The sequence below is a fragment of the Ctenopharyngodon idella genome, chromosome 3 (genome assembly GCF_019924925.1).
Source record: "Ctenopharyngodon idella isolate HZGC_01 chromosome 3, HZGC01, whole genome shotgun sequence".
NCBI classification, from domain to species: domain Eukaryota; kingdom Metazoa; phylum Chordata; class Actinopteri; order Cypriniformes; family Xenocyprididae; genus Ctenopharyngodon; species Ctenopharyngodon idella.
Genome location: NC_067222.1, coordinates 274,232 through 286,615, shown reverse-complemented (window position 1 = coordinate 286,615; position 12,384 = coordinate 274,232). Strand labels below are relative to the sequence as shown.

The 12,384-nt window shown below is 37.4% G+C and overlaps 2 protein-coding genes and 1 long non-coding RNA gene across 7 annotated transcripts in view; 2 read left to right on the top strand and 1 right to left on the bottom strand.

Moving 5' to 3' along the window:
• The window catches only part of LOC127509451 (gastrula zinc finger protein XlCGF57.1-like), a 100,392-nt gene that overhangs the window by 47,102 nt on the left and 40,906 nt on the right, over positions 1-12,384 (top strand). The gene's annotated exons all lie outside the window — the stretch shown is intronic.
• The window catches only part of LOC127509484 (uncharacterized), a 55,280-nt gene that overhangs the window by 15,799 nt on the left and 27,097 nt on the right, over positions 1-12,384 (bottom strand). The gene's annotated exons all lie outside the window — the stretch shown is intronic.
• LOC127509466 (gastrula zinc finger protein XlCGF8.2DB-like) overlaps positions 1-12,384 on the top strand; it is a 49,983-nt gene that overhangs the window by 20,210 nt on the left and 17,389 nt on the right. Inside the window, exon 2 of one of the 5 annotated variants that reach the window (XM_051888247.1) lies at positions 2,913-2,923. The exons of the other annotated variants lie outside the window; for them this stretch is intronic. Within the exon in view, the coding sequence (XP_051744207.1) occupies positions 2,913-2,923 (11 nt within the window). The remainder of the gene's footprint in view (positions 1-2,912; positions 2,924-12,384) is intronic. 5 annotated transcript variants of the gene reach the window in all.

Here is a 12,384-nt window from a genome sequence, read left to right as displayed (position 1 = left end):
CATTTATTACTCACCCTCATGTCGTTCTACACCCGTAAGACCTTTGTTCATCTTTAGAACACAAATTAAGATATTTTTGATAAAATCCGATGGCTCAGTGAGGCCTCCATTGAAGAAACGGTTCCCCCATCCCATCCCATCCCAACCCAACCCAACCCATCTTCCTTCCTCTCGACGCTTCACACTCCAGTCCAGTGGGTGGCGGTAACGCGTGTGTTTGCCAACCACCATTAAACCTCAGTGGAAGAAGATTAGTTTTCAGCATGATCTCTGGTGTTGTGTTGTTATACTACTGGCTTAATACAAACTGTTAGAAGTGTACTTTTATTATATAGAAAGACACATGTTGAATCAGGTCAATAAATACCTGTAATATTCCCATCTTCATAGACGTGAGTAAGTTTGAAGCGAGCAGGAATATCTGGAGGAGTATCAACTGAACTGAGATCTGCTGCTGTGAAGATGGTGTTGATTAAAGAGGAGAGTGAGGAGGACATGAGTGAACCAGAACCCTGGAGAATAAAACACGAGGAACAAGGAGGTTGGTGTCTATTCTTCATTCATCTTTAATTGTTGTGCTACATTAAGTTTTAAATTATTTAATGTAAAAACAAGGCGTTAATTAACATTAAAATGTGTTAAATCCACGTCTTAAAAATACAATTAAACAGGCAACGATACGATTTATATTTTATTTTCCCTCGTTGTTTAGAGCGCATTATTGTAGCGCGAGAGCTCGCGGATTTCCTTTGCTCGCCCACAAAACTGGACGCGCGCTCTTCATTGTATGCAGTTCTCTCTTATGAAATAATTCTCCTTTCACTCAGATATTGTGTGTGCGCTCAAACTGTGTCCTGTGCACTCGTGAATCTCTCCGTGTTCTTGAACTAGATATTAATTCTTTTTGCTTCTGGATTAAACTTTTTTTATTAACCAGTCAGAATAGACGACTAACCGATGAAAATGCCCCACTGAATCTTATTGGCTGGAATTCTTTCGACAATCATATTAATCTTTAATATCTTTACAGTTTAATATTTAATCATTTGAATCAAATGTATAAAAAAAATACTTAGATTGGGGCGCTTGGATGATTTGTACATAAATAACCTAGTCTAACTGCATACTGGTCAAACCCCACTGAACAATTTATCCAAACAAACAAACAAAAAAGCATTTGGTTTTGTTTACACTTGTGTACTTGTGCTGAAATATATATTTATAAAAAAAACACTTCTGATTTAAGACAGAACTATTTAGATCAGGGTCAGATCATCATTCCCTAAGTACTTAAAATCTTTAGACTGAATATACCACTATTGTGAATTTCACATACTAGTCATAATATTATAACATTATATTCAATGGATTTAATGCATTTTAAGATAATGTAGTGACCTGTAACTGTCACATTCACTGTTATAGACGAAATTAGCATTAAATGTAGGTAATATGAAGTGGGTTTTCGTGAAGGGAAAAAAAAAAAAAAAAAAATCCTAACTAAAATCGGAACCGAAAACAAATGCCGGATGAACAAACAAATAAACAAACAATACATGTCCAAGCAGCGATTCTAGCAGAGCATTTATTGTGATATCTTGTGCATCACATCTACTGCTGCATTTGATGTTGATTTGATTGGAAACATAATTATCTATTATCGTCTTTGTTTCAGTTGAAAATGTATTGCAATGATTTTAAATTCAGTTGAGTTATTTGATATTAGGGATGTGCGCAACGACTAATTTCATAACCGTTTAAACGGAAATTTTGCAACAGACTAATCATAAATAATTTCCTATTACTTATAGTTTGCATATTTTTTTATTTCAGTATTAACAATTATTTCAAGCAATGAAAATTTTTTTTTAATGGTTTTAGTTAACTATAATAACCCTGATGCTACTAAATCTTTATATTGAATAATGTGTCAAATAATGTTCTTAGTCTTTCCTTCCTGAAGCTACAACAGTTTACTTTGAATCAAATGAAAATAAATATAAATATATGGATATAAATATATTAAGTTTGGTTTGTGTAACCAAATAACAAACGGGGGAATTGGATATACATACTACTTGACTGATTAATGAACAGGCAGAAATACAGCAGGACTCTTATTTTGAAATGTATGTGCTTTACTTTTGCTGCTCATTCAAGTTCGGATGAGGAAGATAAATTTACGTTGTTACAACCGCTTACAACTCATTACAATATCAATAATATAAAGTAAACTTTGTCATAATTTATCAGCATTAGTTCATAAGCAATAGGTTGACAAATGTGCGCTAATCAATTTACATTGTAAAGCATTTTACTGTTCTTGCCAAATTTCCATGGTTACAGTTACATTACATTAAATCCATGGCGAATGTTGTCAATTTCTGGACTGAAAGCGCTGTGTAGTAACAGTGTTGCGTGATCAAGATCGGCTCGTGAGTAGCTCGCGCAGCTGCACTGACACTGGTCCAAACCGATAAACGGTCTGTGAAGCACAAATTAGTAGTGCAATTATGTTTGCCATTTAATATTGGACAATATTATGGTGGCCGTGCGAGTGCTAGCAAATTTAGATAGCACCGGCAGGAAAAATGGTCGCAAAATGCGAGCATTTAGTCGCAGTCTGGAGCCCTGTGTCATACGCATGTGTAAGTATTCAGGTGCGTAGAGATTCTTTACAAAGTTGACATCGCCAACTACTGGCCTGGCATGAATAATAGAGTGTTTTTTTTCCCCCGTTTTTGCGGATCTGTTTGAACTGGGATCGTTTTGACAATGTTACTTGAAACTTTTCAGTAAGGAAAAGGAAAAACTTTCCGTTTTTAGTACATTGTCATGTAAACACACCCTAATTTCCTTTTATTTTCCAAATGTCCCAATTTATTTTCGTCATTTTAATGTTTTCTTTTTAGGCCTGGTGAAAGTGAAAGAGGAAAGAGAAGATCTGAATGAAGTGAAGGAGAAATATCAGCTTCAGAAAGCTCATGATGTCACCGCTGAAGAAAAACCATTGAGTTGCTCCAAAACTGAAAACAGTTGCTCACAAAGCAGCATTCAAATAACAGAAGTCACAAGACCTTTTACCTGCTCTCAGTGTGGAAAGACTTTTAAACATAAAAGAAGCCTTAAGAGTCACATGATAATTCACACAGGAAAAAAGCCTTATACCTGCTCCCAGTGTGGAAAGAGTTTTACACAGAAATCACACCTTAAGGATCATTTGGTAATTCACACTTTAGAAAAGCCTTTCACCTGCCCTCAGTGTGGAAACACTTTCACACGTAAAGAAAGCCTTAAGAATCACATGTTAATTCATGCTGGAAATAAGCCTTTTACCTGCATTCACTGTGGAAAGAGTTTTACACGTAAAGAAAACCTTAAAAAGCACATGTTAATACATACCGGAATAAAGCCTTTCATCTGCTCTCACTGTGGAAAGAGTTTTACACAGAAAGCACACCTTAACAATCACTTGTTAATTCATACTGGAAAAAAGCCTTTCCGCTGCTCACAATGTGGAAATACTTTCACACGTAAAGACAACCTTAACAATCACTTGTTAATTCATGCTGGAAAAAAGCCTTTCTGCTGCTCACAGTGTGGAAAGAGCTTTACACAGAAAACACACCTTAAGTATCATTTGTTAATTCATACTTCAGAAAAGCCTTTCACCTGCCCTCAGTGTGGAAAGAGTTTTACACAGAAAGCACACCTTAAGTATCATTTGTTAATTCATACTTCAGAAAAGCCTTTTACCTGCTCTCAATGTGGAAAATCTTTCAGACATAAAGTAAGCCTTAAGAATCACTCTCAATGTGGAAAGATATGAGAATTCACACTGAAGAGATGCCTTACACATGTCATCTCTGTGAGAAGTTTTAAATGGATCACAAATCTCAGATCTCATCTGCACTATTCTCACTCTGCAGAAAGGCAATTTAAAGGTACGGTAAGCAATTTCTGAGAAACGCTGATAAAAGTGGATCGGATCGAGCAGCACAACACTTGTAGCCAATCAGCAATTGGCAACAGCAATTGGGGGTGTGTCCACTCATAATGGGGGAGGAGAGAGAGTGAGAAAGGGGAAAAAACTAGAAAAAGATGGCTGAGAGACATTACAAAAGAGAAAAGATCACAGGAATATCACTGGAAGAAGAACAGTTATGATTTTATCCATTCATTTACATGACAGTGGTGTTTTGGGAGCCTAAAAATGCGAACTTTTGAAAATGGGTTTCAAATTGAACATTTTTGAAAATGATACTGTTATCTTCTCCATGTAAACTACAATAATGCAAATTTGTGAAGACAGTGATATTGTGTGTATTATTTGTTCAGAATAGCTGCGTAGTGATTCTTTACAAAGTGACATCGCCAACTACTGGCCTGGCATGAATAATACAGTGTTTTTAGTTTTTTTCACAGATGTGTGTGAACAGATGGTTTTGATAATGTTGTCGTCTATATGTACGTTGTTGTGGTGTAATAGTACCCTTATACTTAGCACACCTTTGAAAAAAAGGTTTTAGCTAGTAGCTAATGTTAGCTAGAGAGATCAACCTTGATATAGTGATCACAGGCAATCAAATGTATCCATTCAGAAGAGCAGTAACGAAGCACAATTAACATATTAACGTTTCTCGCATTTTTATGTTTCAACAGATGTTGAGAGCAACCCAGAGAGCTCAATTCCTAATTGGCTCAAGAGGACCAATGAAATATTAAAAACTTGATTATGTTGATGTCAATGTGCTTTTTGGTATTTCTGAAACCTGTAGCTGTAATTTGGCTTTTTTTTTTTTTTTTTTTTGCCCAAAATTTTGTCAGATAAATAACTTTGCATAAAAAATAAAAATATTTTCCTCATAGTTTGATGGTTTAAGCAAAGTTATAGGGTCATATATACAGTATCTCACAGAAGTGAGTACACCCCTCACATTTTTGTAAATATTTTATTATATCTTTTCATGTGACAACACTGAAGAAATGACACTTTGCTACAATGTAAAGTAGTGAGTGTACAGCTTGTATAACAGTGTAACACACAGCCATTAATGTCTAAACCGCTGGCCATAAAAGTGAGTACACCCCTAAGTGTAAATGTCCAAATTGGGCCCAAAGTGTCAATATTTTGTGTGGCCACCATTATTTTTCAGCACTGCCTTAACCCTCTTGGGCATGGAGTTCACCAGAGCTTCCCAGGTTGCCACTGGAGTCCTCTTCCACTCCTCCATGACGACATCACGGAGCTGGTGGATGTTAGAGACCTTGCGCTCCTCCACCTTCCATTTGAGGATGCCCCACAGATGCTCAATAGGGTTTAGGTCTGGAGACATTCTTTAGCAAGGCAATGGTCGTCTTGGAGGTGTGTTTGGGGTCGTTATCATGTTGGAATACTGCCCTGCAGCTCAGTCTCTGAAGGGAGGGGATCATGCTCTGCTTCAGTATGGGAACCATGATGGCATTCATGGTTCCCTCAATGAACTGTAGCTCCCCAGTGCTGGCAGCACTTATGCAGCCCTAGACCATGACACTCCCACCACCATGCTTGACTGTAAGCAAGACACACTTGTCTTTGTACTCCTCACCTGGTTGCCGCCACACACGCTTGACACCATCTGAACCAAATAAGTTTATCTTGGTCTCATCAGACCACAGGACATGGTTCCAGTAATCCATGTCCTTAGTCTGCTTGTCTTCAGCAAACTGTTTGCGGGCTTTTTTGCGCATCATCTTTAGAAGAGAGAGAAGAGAGAATCCTCAGAGAGTTCTTTGCCATGAGGTGCCATGTTGAACTTCCAGTGACCAGTATGAGAGCGTGAGAGCGATGACACCAAATTTAACACACCTGCTCCCCATTCACGCCTGAGACCTTGTAACACTAACGAGTCACGTGACACCGGGGAGAAAATGGCTAATTTATGCCCAATTTGGACATTTTTACTTAGGGATGTACTCACTTTTGTGGCCAGCGGTTTAGACATTAATGGCTGTGTGTTGAGTTATTTTGAGGGGACAGCAAATTTACACTGTTATACAAGCTGTACATTCACTACTTTACATTGTAGCAAAGTGTCATTTCTTCAGTGTTGTCACATGAAAAGACATAATAAAATATTTACAAAAATGTGAGGGGTGTACTCACTTCTGTGAGATACTGTATGTAAGACCTTTGCACATCAATTTTGGTCACCGTGTTTGCTGTGGTAACCTCTCCAGCTCTCCTAAATAATTTTGGAGCTAAGACCTAGTCTTGACACTTAGGAACCGTTATGAATCACACTTATTCTTAAGTTTACGATTAAGAGTAAAATGACATCATTCTTAGAATTTTGACATACTTAAGACTAAAATTTCACTCTGAGCGGCTTTATACATATGGCCCCTGATTTGAATTTCTTATTAAACTAAGCAAATTCATGTGTTTTGGCAAAAACAAAGAGTAAGTACAATTGTACAATTTGCACAATAACTAAATGTATATGGATTTCTGATCAGAACTGATGAGTTGATTCTCAGACAACATCCAAAAACATTCTTGCATCATGTGAGCCTTCACATGCAAAATGATCCGTTCAATTATGAAGATATGTCAAACGCACGTGTACTCCATAAATATCTACCTATGTCCACCAAGAATAACAGGGTAATAAGGGGCCGTTTACACAACACCATTTTCAACTAAAAACTGATAGATTTTTAATGTGTTTTGGCCGTTCATTTACACGATAACAGCGTTTTGGTGGCCTGAAAATGCAAACCTTTGATAACAGGTTTCAAAGTGCAAGTTTTTGAAAATGGTCTCCATGTAAACAACAAAAATGCGAATCTGTCAAAACGATGACGTCATGCACATGCACATTATATGTTCAGCCTATAGGGTTTCATCGCCATCTAATGGCCTGCCAGCAGAATACAGCATTTTTAGTCATTTTAACAGATTCGTATGAATGGAGATCATTTTGACAATGGTGTCATCTGTATGCGGAAAACTAAAAGGAAAACTTCTCCGTTTTAAGCATATCATTGTCGTGTAAACGTACCCTAAAAGTAACACTGAATCAGTGTTGGATTTAATGAGATAATTCAGTGATTGAGTGATGATGGACCATTAGTGATGATACCTGATAAGAACAAGCAGAATCACTGAAGCAAAGAGAAACAACAAGAAAAGAAAAAGGAGAAGAGAAAAACAGAAACAATATAACTCATTGATGGCTGCAGAGGATCACTCATTAGTTGGGATTGCTCCTGCTCGATTGCAGATTGCTCTGCATTGGCTTCCTGTTAAACATCGTATAGATTTTAAAATCTTGCTAATTACTTAGAAAGCACTAAATGGTTTAGCTCCCCAGTACCTGAACGAGCTCTTAATGCATTATAGTCCTTCACGTCTATTGCGATCTCAGAATTCAGGCCAGTTGATAATACCTAGAATATCAAAATCAACCGTAGATCCTTCTCCTATTGGGCACCTAAACTCTGGAACAATCTTCCTAGCATTGTTCGGGAAGCAGACACACTCTGTCAGTTTAAATCTAGACTAAAAACGCATCTCTTTAACCTGACATACACATAACACATTATCAATTTATGTTTTCAAATCTGTTAAAGGATTGTTAGGCTGCATACATTAGGTCAGCTGGAACCGTGAACGCTTCCTATAACACCAGATGTTCTCATTACATCAGAAAAAGAATGGCATCTGCGCTAATATTAGTCTCTCTGTTTATCCCGAGGTTTACTGTAGTCAGCCGGATCCGCGCCTTGACACGACCACAACGCAGCCCTGAAGTGTCAGCAGAGACTGAGTCAACTAGATCATCCACTGTGAAGGCCTCATCGACACGACAGCCAGTGGCACAGTTCCTCAACAAACCGTCCATACCAGCGTGATGAATACGATCCTCAACTGGATGGAACTGGAATAAATACTTTGACTGTTGCGATCCCATCGGACTTATGATAGCTGCCTGAATCATAAAGCACTGTTCGAAATTATTATATAAAAATTATATACCAGTTATCACTGTAAAGCTGCTTTGACACAATCTGCATTGTAAAAAGTGCTATATAAATAAAGGTGACTTGATTAGCTCATTTGCCATTTTCACTCCATTTTATAGTTCTTTTTGTGTTTTGCTTTTGTATTTATTACAAAATGATAATGAATTGATAATGAAATAAATGTTAGCAATTTTATTGCACTGAAGTATGAAGTATAGCAAGACTAGGAAAAATCAAAAAGTCTCTTGCCATTTAGATGAAAGGAATTTCATTTAAAAAAAAAAATAGCAGATATCATAACAATCTATAAATAAATGCACACACGTTGTCCTCTGCTTTTAATGCTGGTGCTGCTACGGACTGAAGAATGTGCTGAATAACACACAGAGTAAAATACAAGGAGGAGCCGTCACTGAGCCATCGGATTTTATCAAAAATATCTTAATTCGTGTTCTGAAGATGAACAAAGGTCTTACGGGTGTGAAACGACATGAAGGTGAGTAATTAATGACAAATTTCATTTTTGGGTGAACTAACCCTTTAAGCCCAAAGTATACTTTACTTTTTACACATACGCAAGGGTTAGCGTACTGTGCGTCTGACGTGAATTGTCATCAGAAGAGTATGTGTGTTCTGTATGTACACCGCCGGATTTTTTATAACCGCATGTACTTGTACGCACAGGTCGCATATGTGCATTTAATTTTTTGGGGAGTAATTTAGTTTATCCACAAGGTGGCGACCGTGCCCTGGGGGCGTCGATTCACAAGGTAGTCAAAGAAAACCTGCATAAACAGAACATACCAGAACGCATGCAAGCTACAGCGACAATGGAGGTCTACATTGACGAGAGATTGTGCAAAGAGGTTAGAAAGTACCATCATTTGTACAACTCTAGCATGAAAGAATACAAAGATGTTTACATGAGTTGTGACTCATGGCAAGAGATAACTAATGTCCTCCTGAAATGGAGTGATGCCCCTACTGGTTGCTGGTACTTTGAATGTTGCTGAGATTATCATGACTATACCATGGTACAATGCAGATGTATTGCCCTCAATCATAATGTAGCATTGAGCCCCAGTGCAAAAACACTTGATGGACCTCCATCACTCTTGATGTCACGGGTTAGTCCATAAAGGTGAAGATGAGACTAGTCATACTTCAAATAGTCAAGCAACTTTAATAAAATAACAGAAGAATCAACATAAGAATATCTACATAACCAACATCAGACAATGAACAGAAAAAAACTGAAGGGCTTAAATACGCAGGCAAAGGAACTAGATAAAACAGGTGTGCTCTAATTAGTAACACACTTAGAAATCATGACCTCTAATGATGGCGGAACATAAGAACAAAGACAAGCAAACTACGTCCATGAAGAAAATGAAAGAGAAACAAAGCCGAGACATCTGTGTTGAAACTGTGGTTCAAATAAAAATTCTGATCCAATTCTGATCCATTTTTAAAACATTTCAGAAGAATTCTAATTCCTTCCAAGATCACAGTTGGAGATAAAAGAGAACCTGAGCATTTGTATAAAATATAAGTAGTGTAGAATATTTGTATTGATATTTGTATCTTTTTTTTTTTTTTTTTTTTTAAAGAAACGGTTCCCCCACCCCACCCCACCCCACCCCACCCCACCCCATCCCAAATTATTTTCCCGCCTATCGACGCTTCACACTCCAGTCCAGTGGGTGGCGGTAAGACACATGCGTGTGTTTGCCAACCACCATTAAACCTCAGAGGAAGAAGATTAGTTTTCAGCATGATCTCTGGTGTTGTGTTGTGGTACTGACTTAATATAAACTGTTAGAAGTGTACTTTTAGTATAAAAAGATACATTTTGAATCAGGTCAATAAATCATCCTCATAGACGTGACTAAGTTTTGAAGCAAGCAGGAATATCTGGAGGAGTATCAACTGAACTGAGATCTGCTGCTGTGAAGATGGTGTTTGTTAAAGAGGAGAGTGAGGAGGACATGAGTGAACCAGAACCCTGGAGAATAAAACACGAGGAACAAGGAGGTTGTCTATTATCCATTCATCTTTAATGACTGTTGTGCTACATTAAGTCTTAAATTCTTTAATGTAAAAACAATGCATTAATTAACATTAAAATGTCTTAAATCCACGTTTCAAAAGTCTTAAAAATACAACTGAACATACGATTTAAATTTTATTTTTTTCCCTCGTTGCTTTTTTGGAATCGTGGCGATATTTACAAATGTCGAGAGAGCATTATTGTAGCGCGAGACCTCGTGGATTTCCTTTGCTCGCACATAAAACTGGACGCGCGCTCTCCACTGTATGCAGTTCTCTCTCATGAAATAATTCTCCTTTCACTCAGATATTGCGTGTGCGTTCAAACTGTGTCCTGTGCACTCGTGAATCTGTCCGTGTTCTTGAACTTCTTTTTGCTTCTGGAACTTTGTCAAAAGTTATTAACCAGTCAGAATAGACGACTGACCGATGAAAATGCCTGAATCTTATTGGCTGAGAGCACCTGGAATTCTTTCGACAATCATATTAATCTTAAATGTCTTTACAGTTTAATATTTAATAATTTGAATCAAATGTATGAGAAATTACTCAGATTGGGGGGCTTGGATGATTTGTACATAAATAACCTAGTCAACTGCATACTGGTCAAACCCCACTGAACAATGTATCTAAACAAACAAACAAAAAACTTGTACTTGTGTTGAAATATATATTTATAAAAAAAAAAAAAACCTTCTGATTTAAGACAGAAGATCAGGGATCAGATCAGGGTCAGATCATCATTCCCTAAGTAAAATCTTTAGACTAAATATACCACTATTGTGAATTTCACATATTAATCATAATATTATAACATTATATTCAATGGATTTAATGCATTTTAAGATAATGTAGTGACCTGTAACTGTCACATTCAGTTATAGAGGAAAGTGGCATTAAATGTAGGCAATATGAAGTGGGTTTTCGTGGGAAAAAAAAAAAAAAAAAAAATCCTAACTAAAATCTGAACCGAAAACAAATGCCGGATGAACAAACAAACAAACAATACATGGCCAAGCAGCGATTCTAGCAGAGCATTTATTGTCATATCTTGTGCATCACATCTACTGCTGCATTTGATGTTGATTTGATTGGAAACATAATTATCTATTATTGTCTTTGTTTCAGTTGAAAATTTATTACAATGATTTTTAATTCAGTTGAGTTATTTGATATTAGGGATGTGCGCAACGACTAATTTCATAACCGTTTAAACGGAAATTTTGCAATCGACTAGTCTAACCCCACCCCCCAAACAGCTTATTATAAACAGATTTCCTATTACTTACAGTTTGTATAAATTTTTATTTCAGTATTAACATTTATTTCAACCAATGAATGGTTTTAGTTAACTATAATAACCCTGCAGCACGCAGCATCTCATTTAATTACGTCAACACAACAAATAATGTGATAGGCTACTGGTCACAGAACACGCAAATAACATGCAAATTTTACAGTCATAACGTGTGAATTTATACAAAAGAGCTCAAAAGAATATCACTGGAATGAAGGTTTATGACTGGGCAAGCGCTTTAGGACCAGCGTTAATATTAGAAAAGCTTTCCAGCGCTGGAGAGAGCTAAGCAGGAAGGCCTGAAAACAGATGCGGAGGCTGCTTTGATTCCGCTTCACGTGAGTAAAACTGGGTTTGAGTGTCATTGATTGTCTGGAGCTGCTGTGCTGTTGGCGACTAACAACAAAGTCTTGTTTGAATTTACTCTTGTGGACTGTACATTCATTTTTTTGTGCTTCCTTGTCGTTCGTTCACCATCTGCGCTTTATTTTTCGTTAATCATTATTTTGTTGCGCGTCAGCTGTGATAAACAGACATCCACTAGCATTGCGTGTGTAACAGCGTTAGTGAGAGTTGTGCAGGTAAACCACTGCACACTGACGACCGCTAGAAAATGCAGCGTTTAGCGTCATTGTTAGTGCACTCACCTGCCAGCAGCGATTGGGCCGGGGTTCGAGACCGACTCGGAGCAGGGTGATTAGGATTGGAGGGTGAGTTTGAGGCGGAGCATTGAAGAGAGGGGTGGGTTTGTTTGGGTTGATTTCAAATATCAACAATGTCCAACCGCGCTTTTGAAAAATGGCTTACCCCGCCTTAAATAAGAAGAAGAAAATAATAATCCAATGGGGGTATGACATGTTGATAAATAATAAACAATAGAAAGAAAACAGGTTGGAGCAAATGACTTCTCTGGAGAACTATGTTCCACCAGAGGAAGTTCTGTTGGGCAGATCAGCACAAACATTTATACTCTCCACCCATGCATTATCTAAATAATTGTGACATCACATTCTGACATTATACTGCCACCA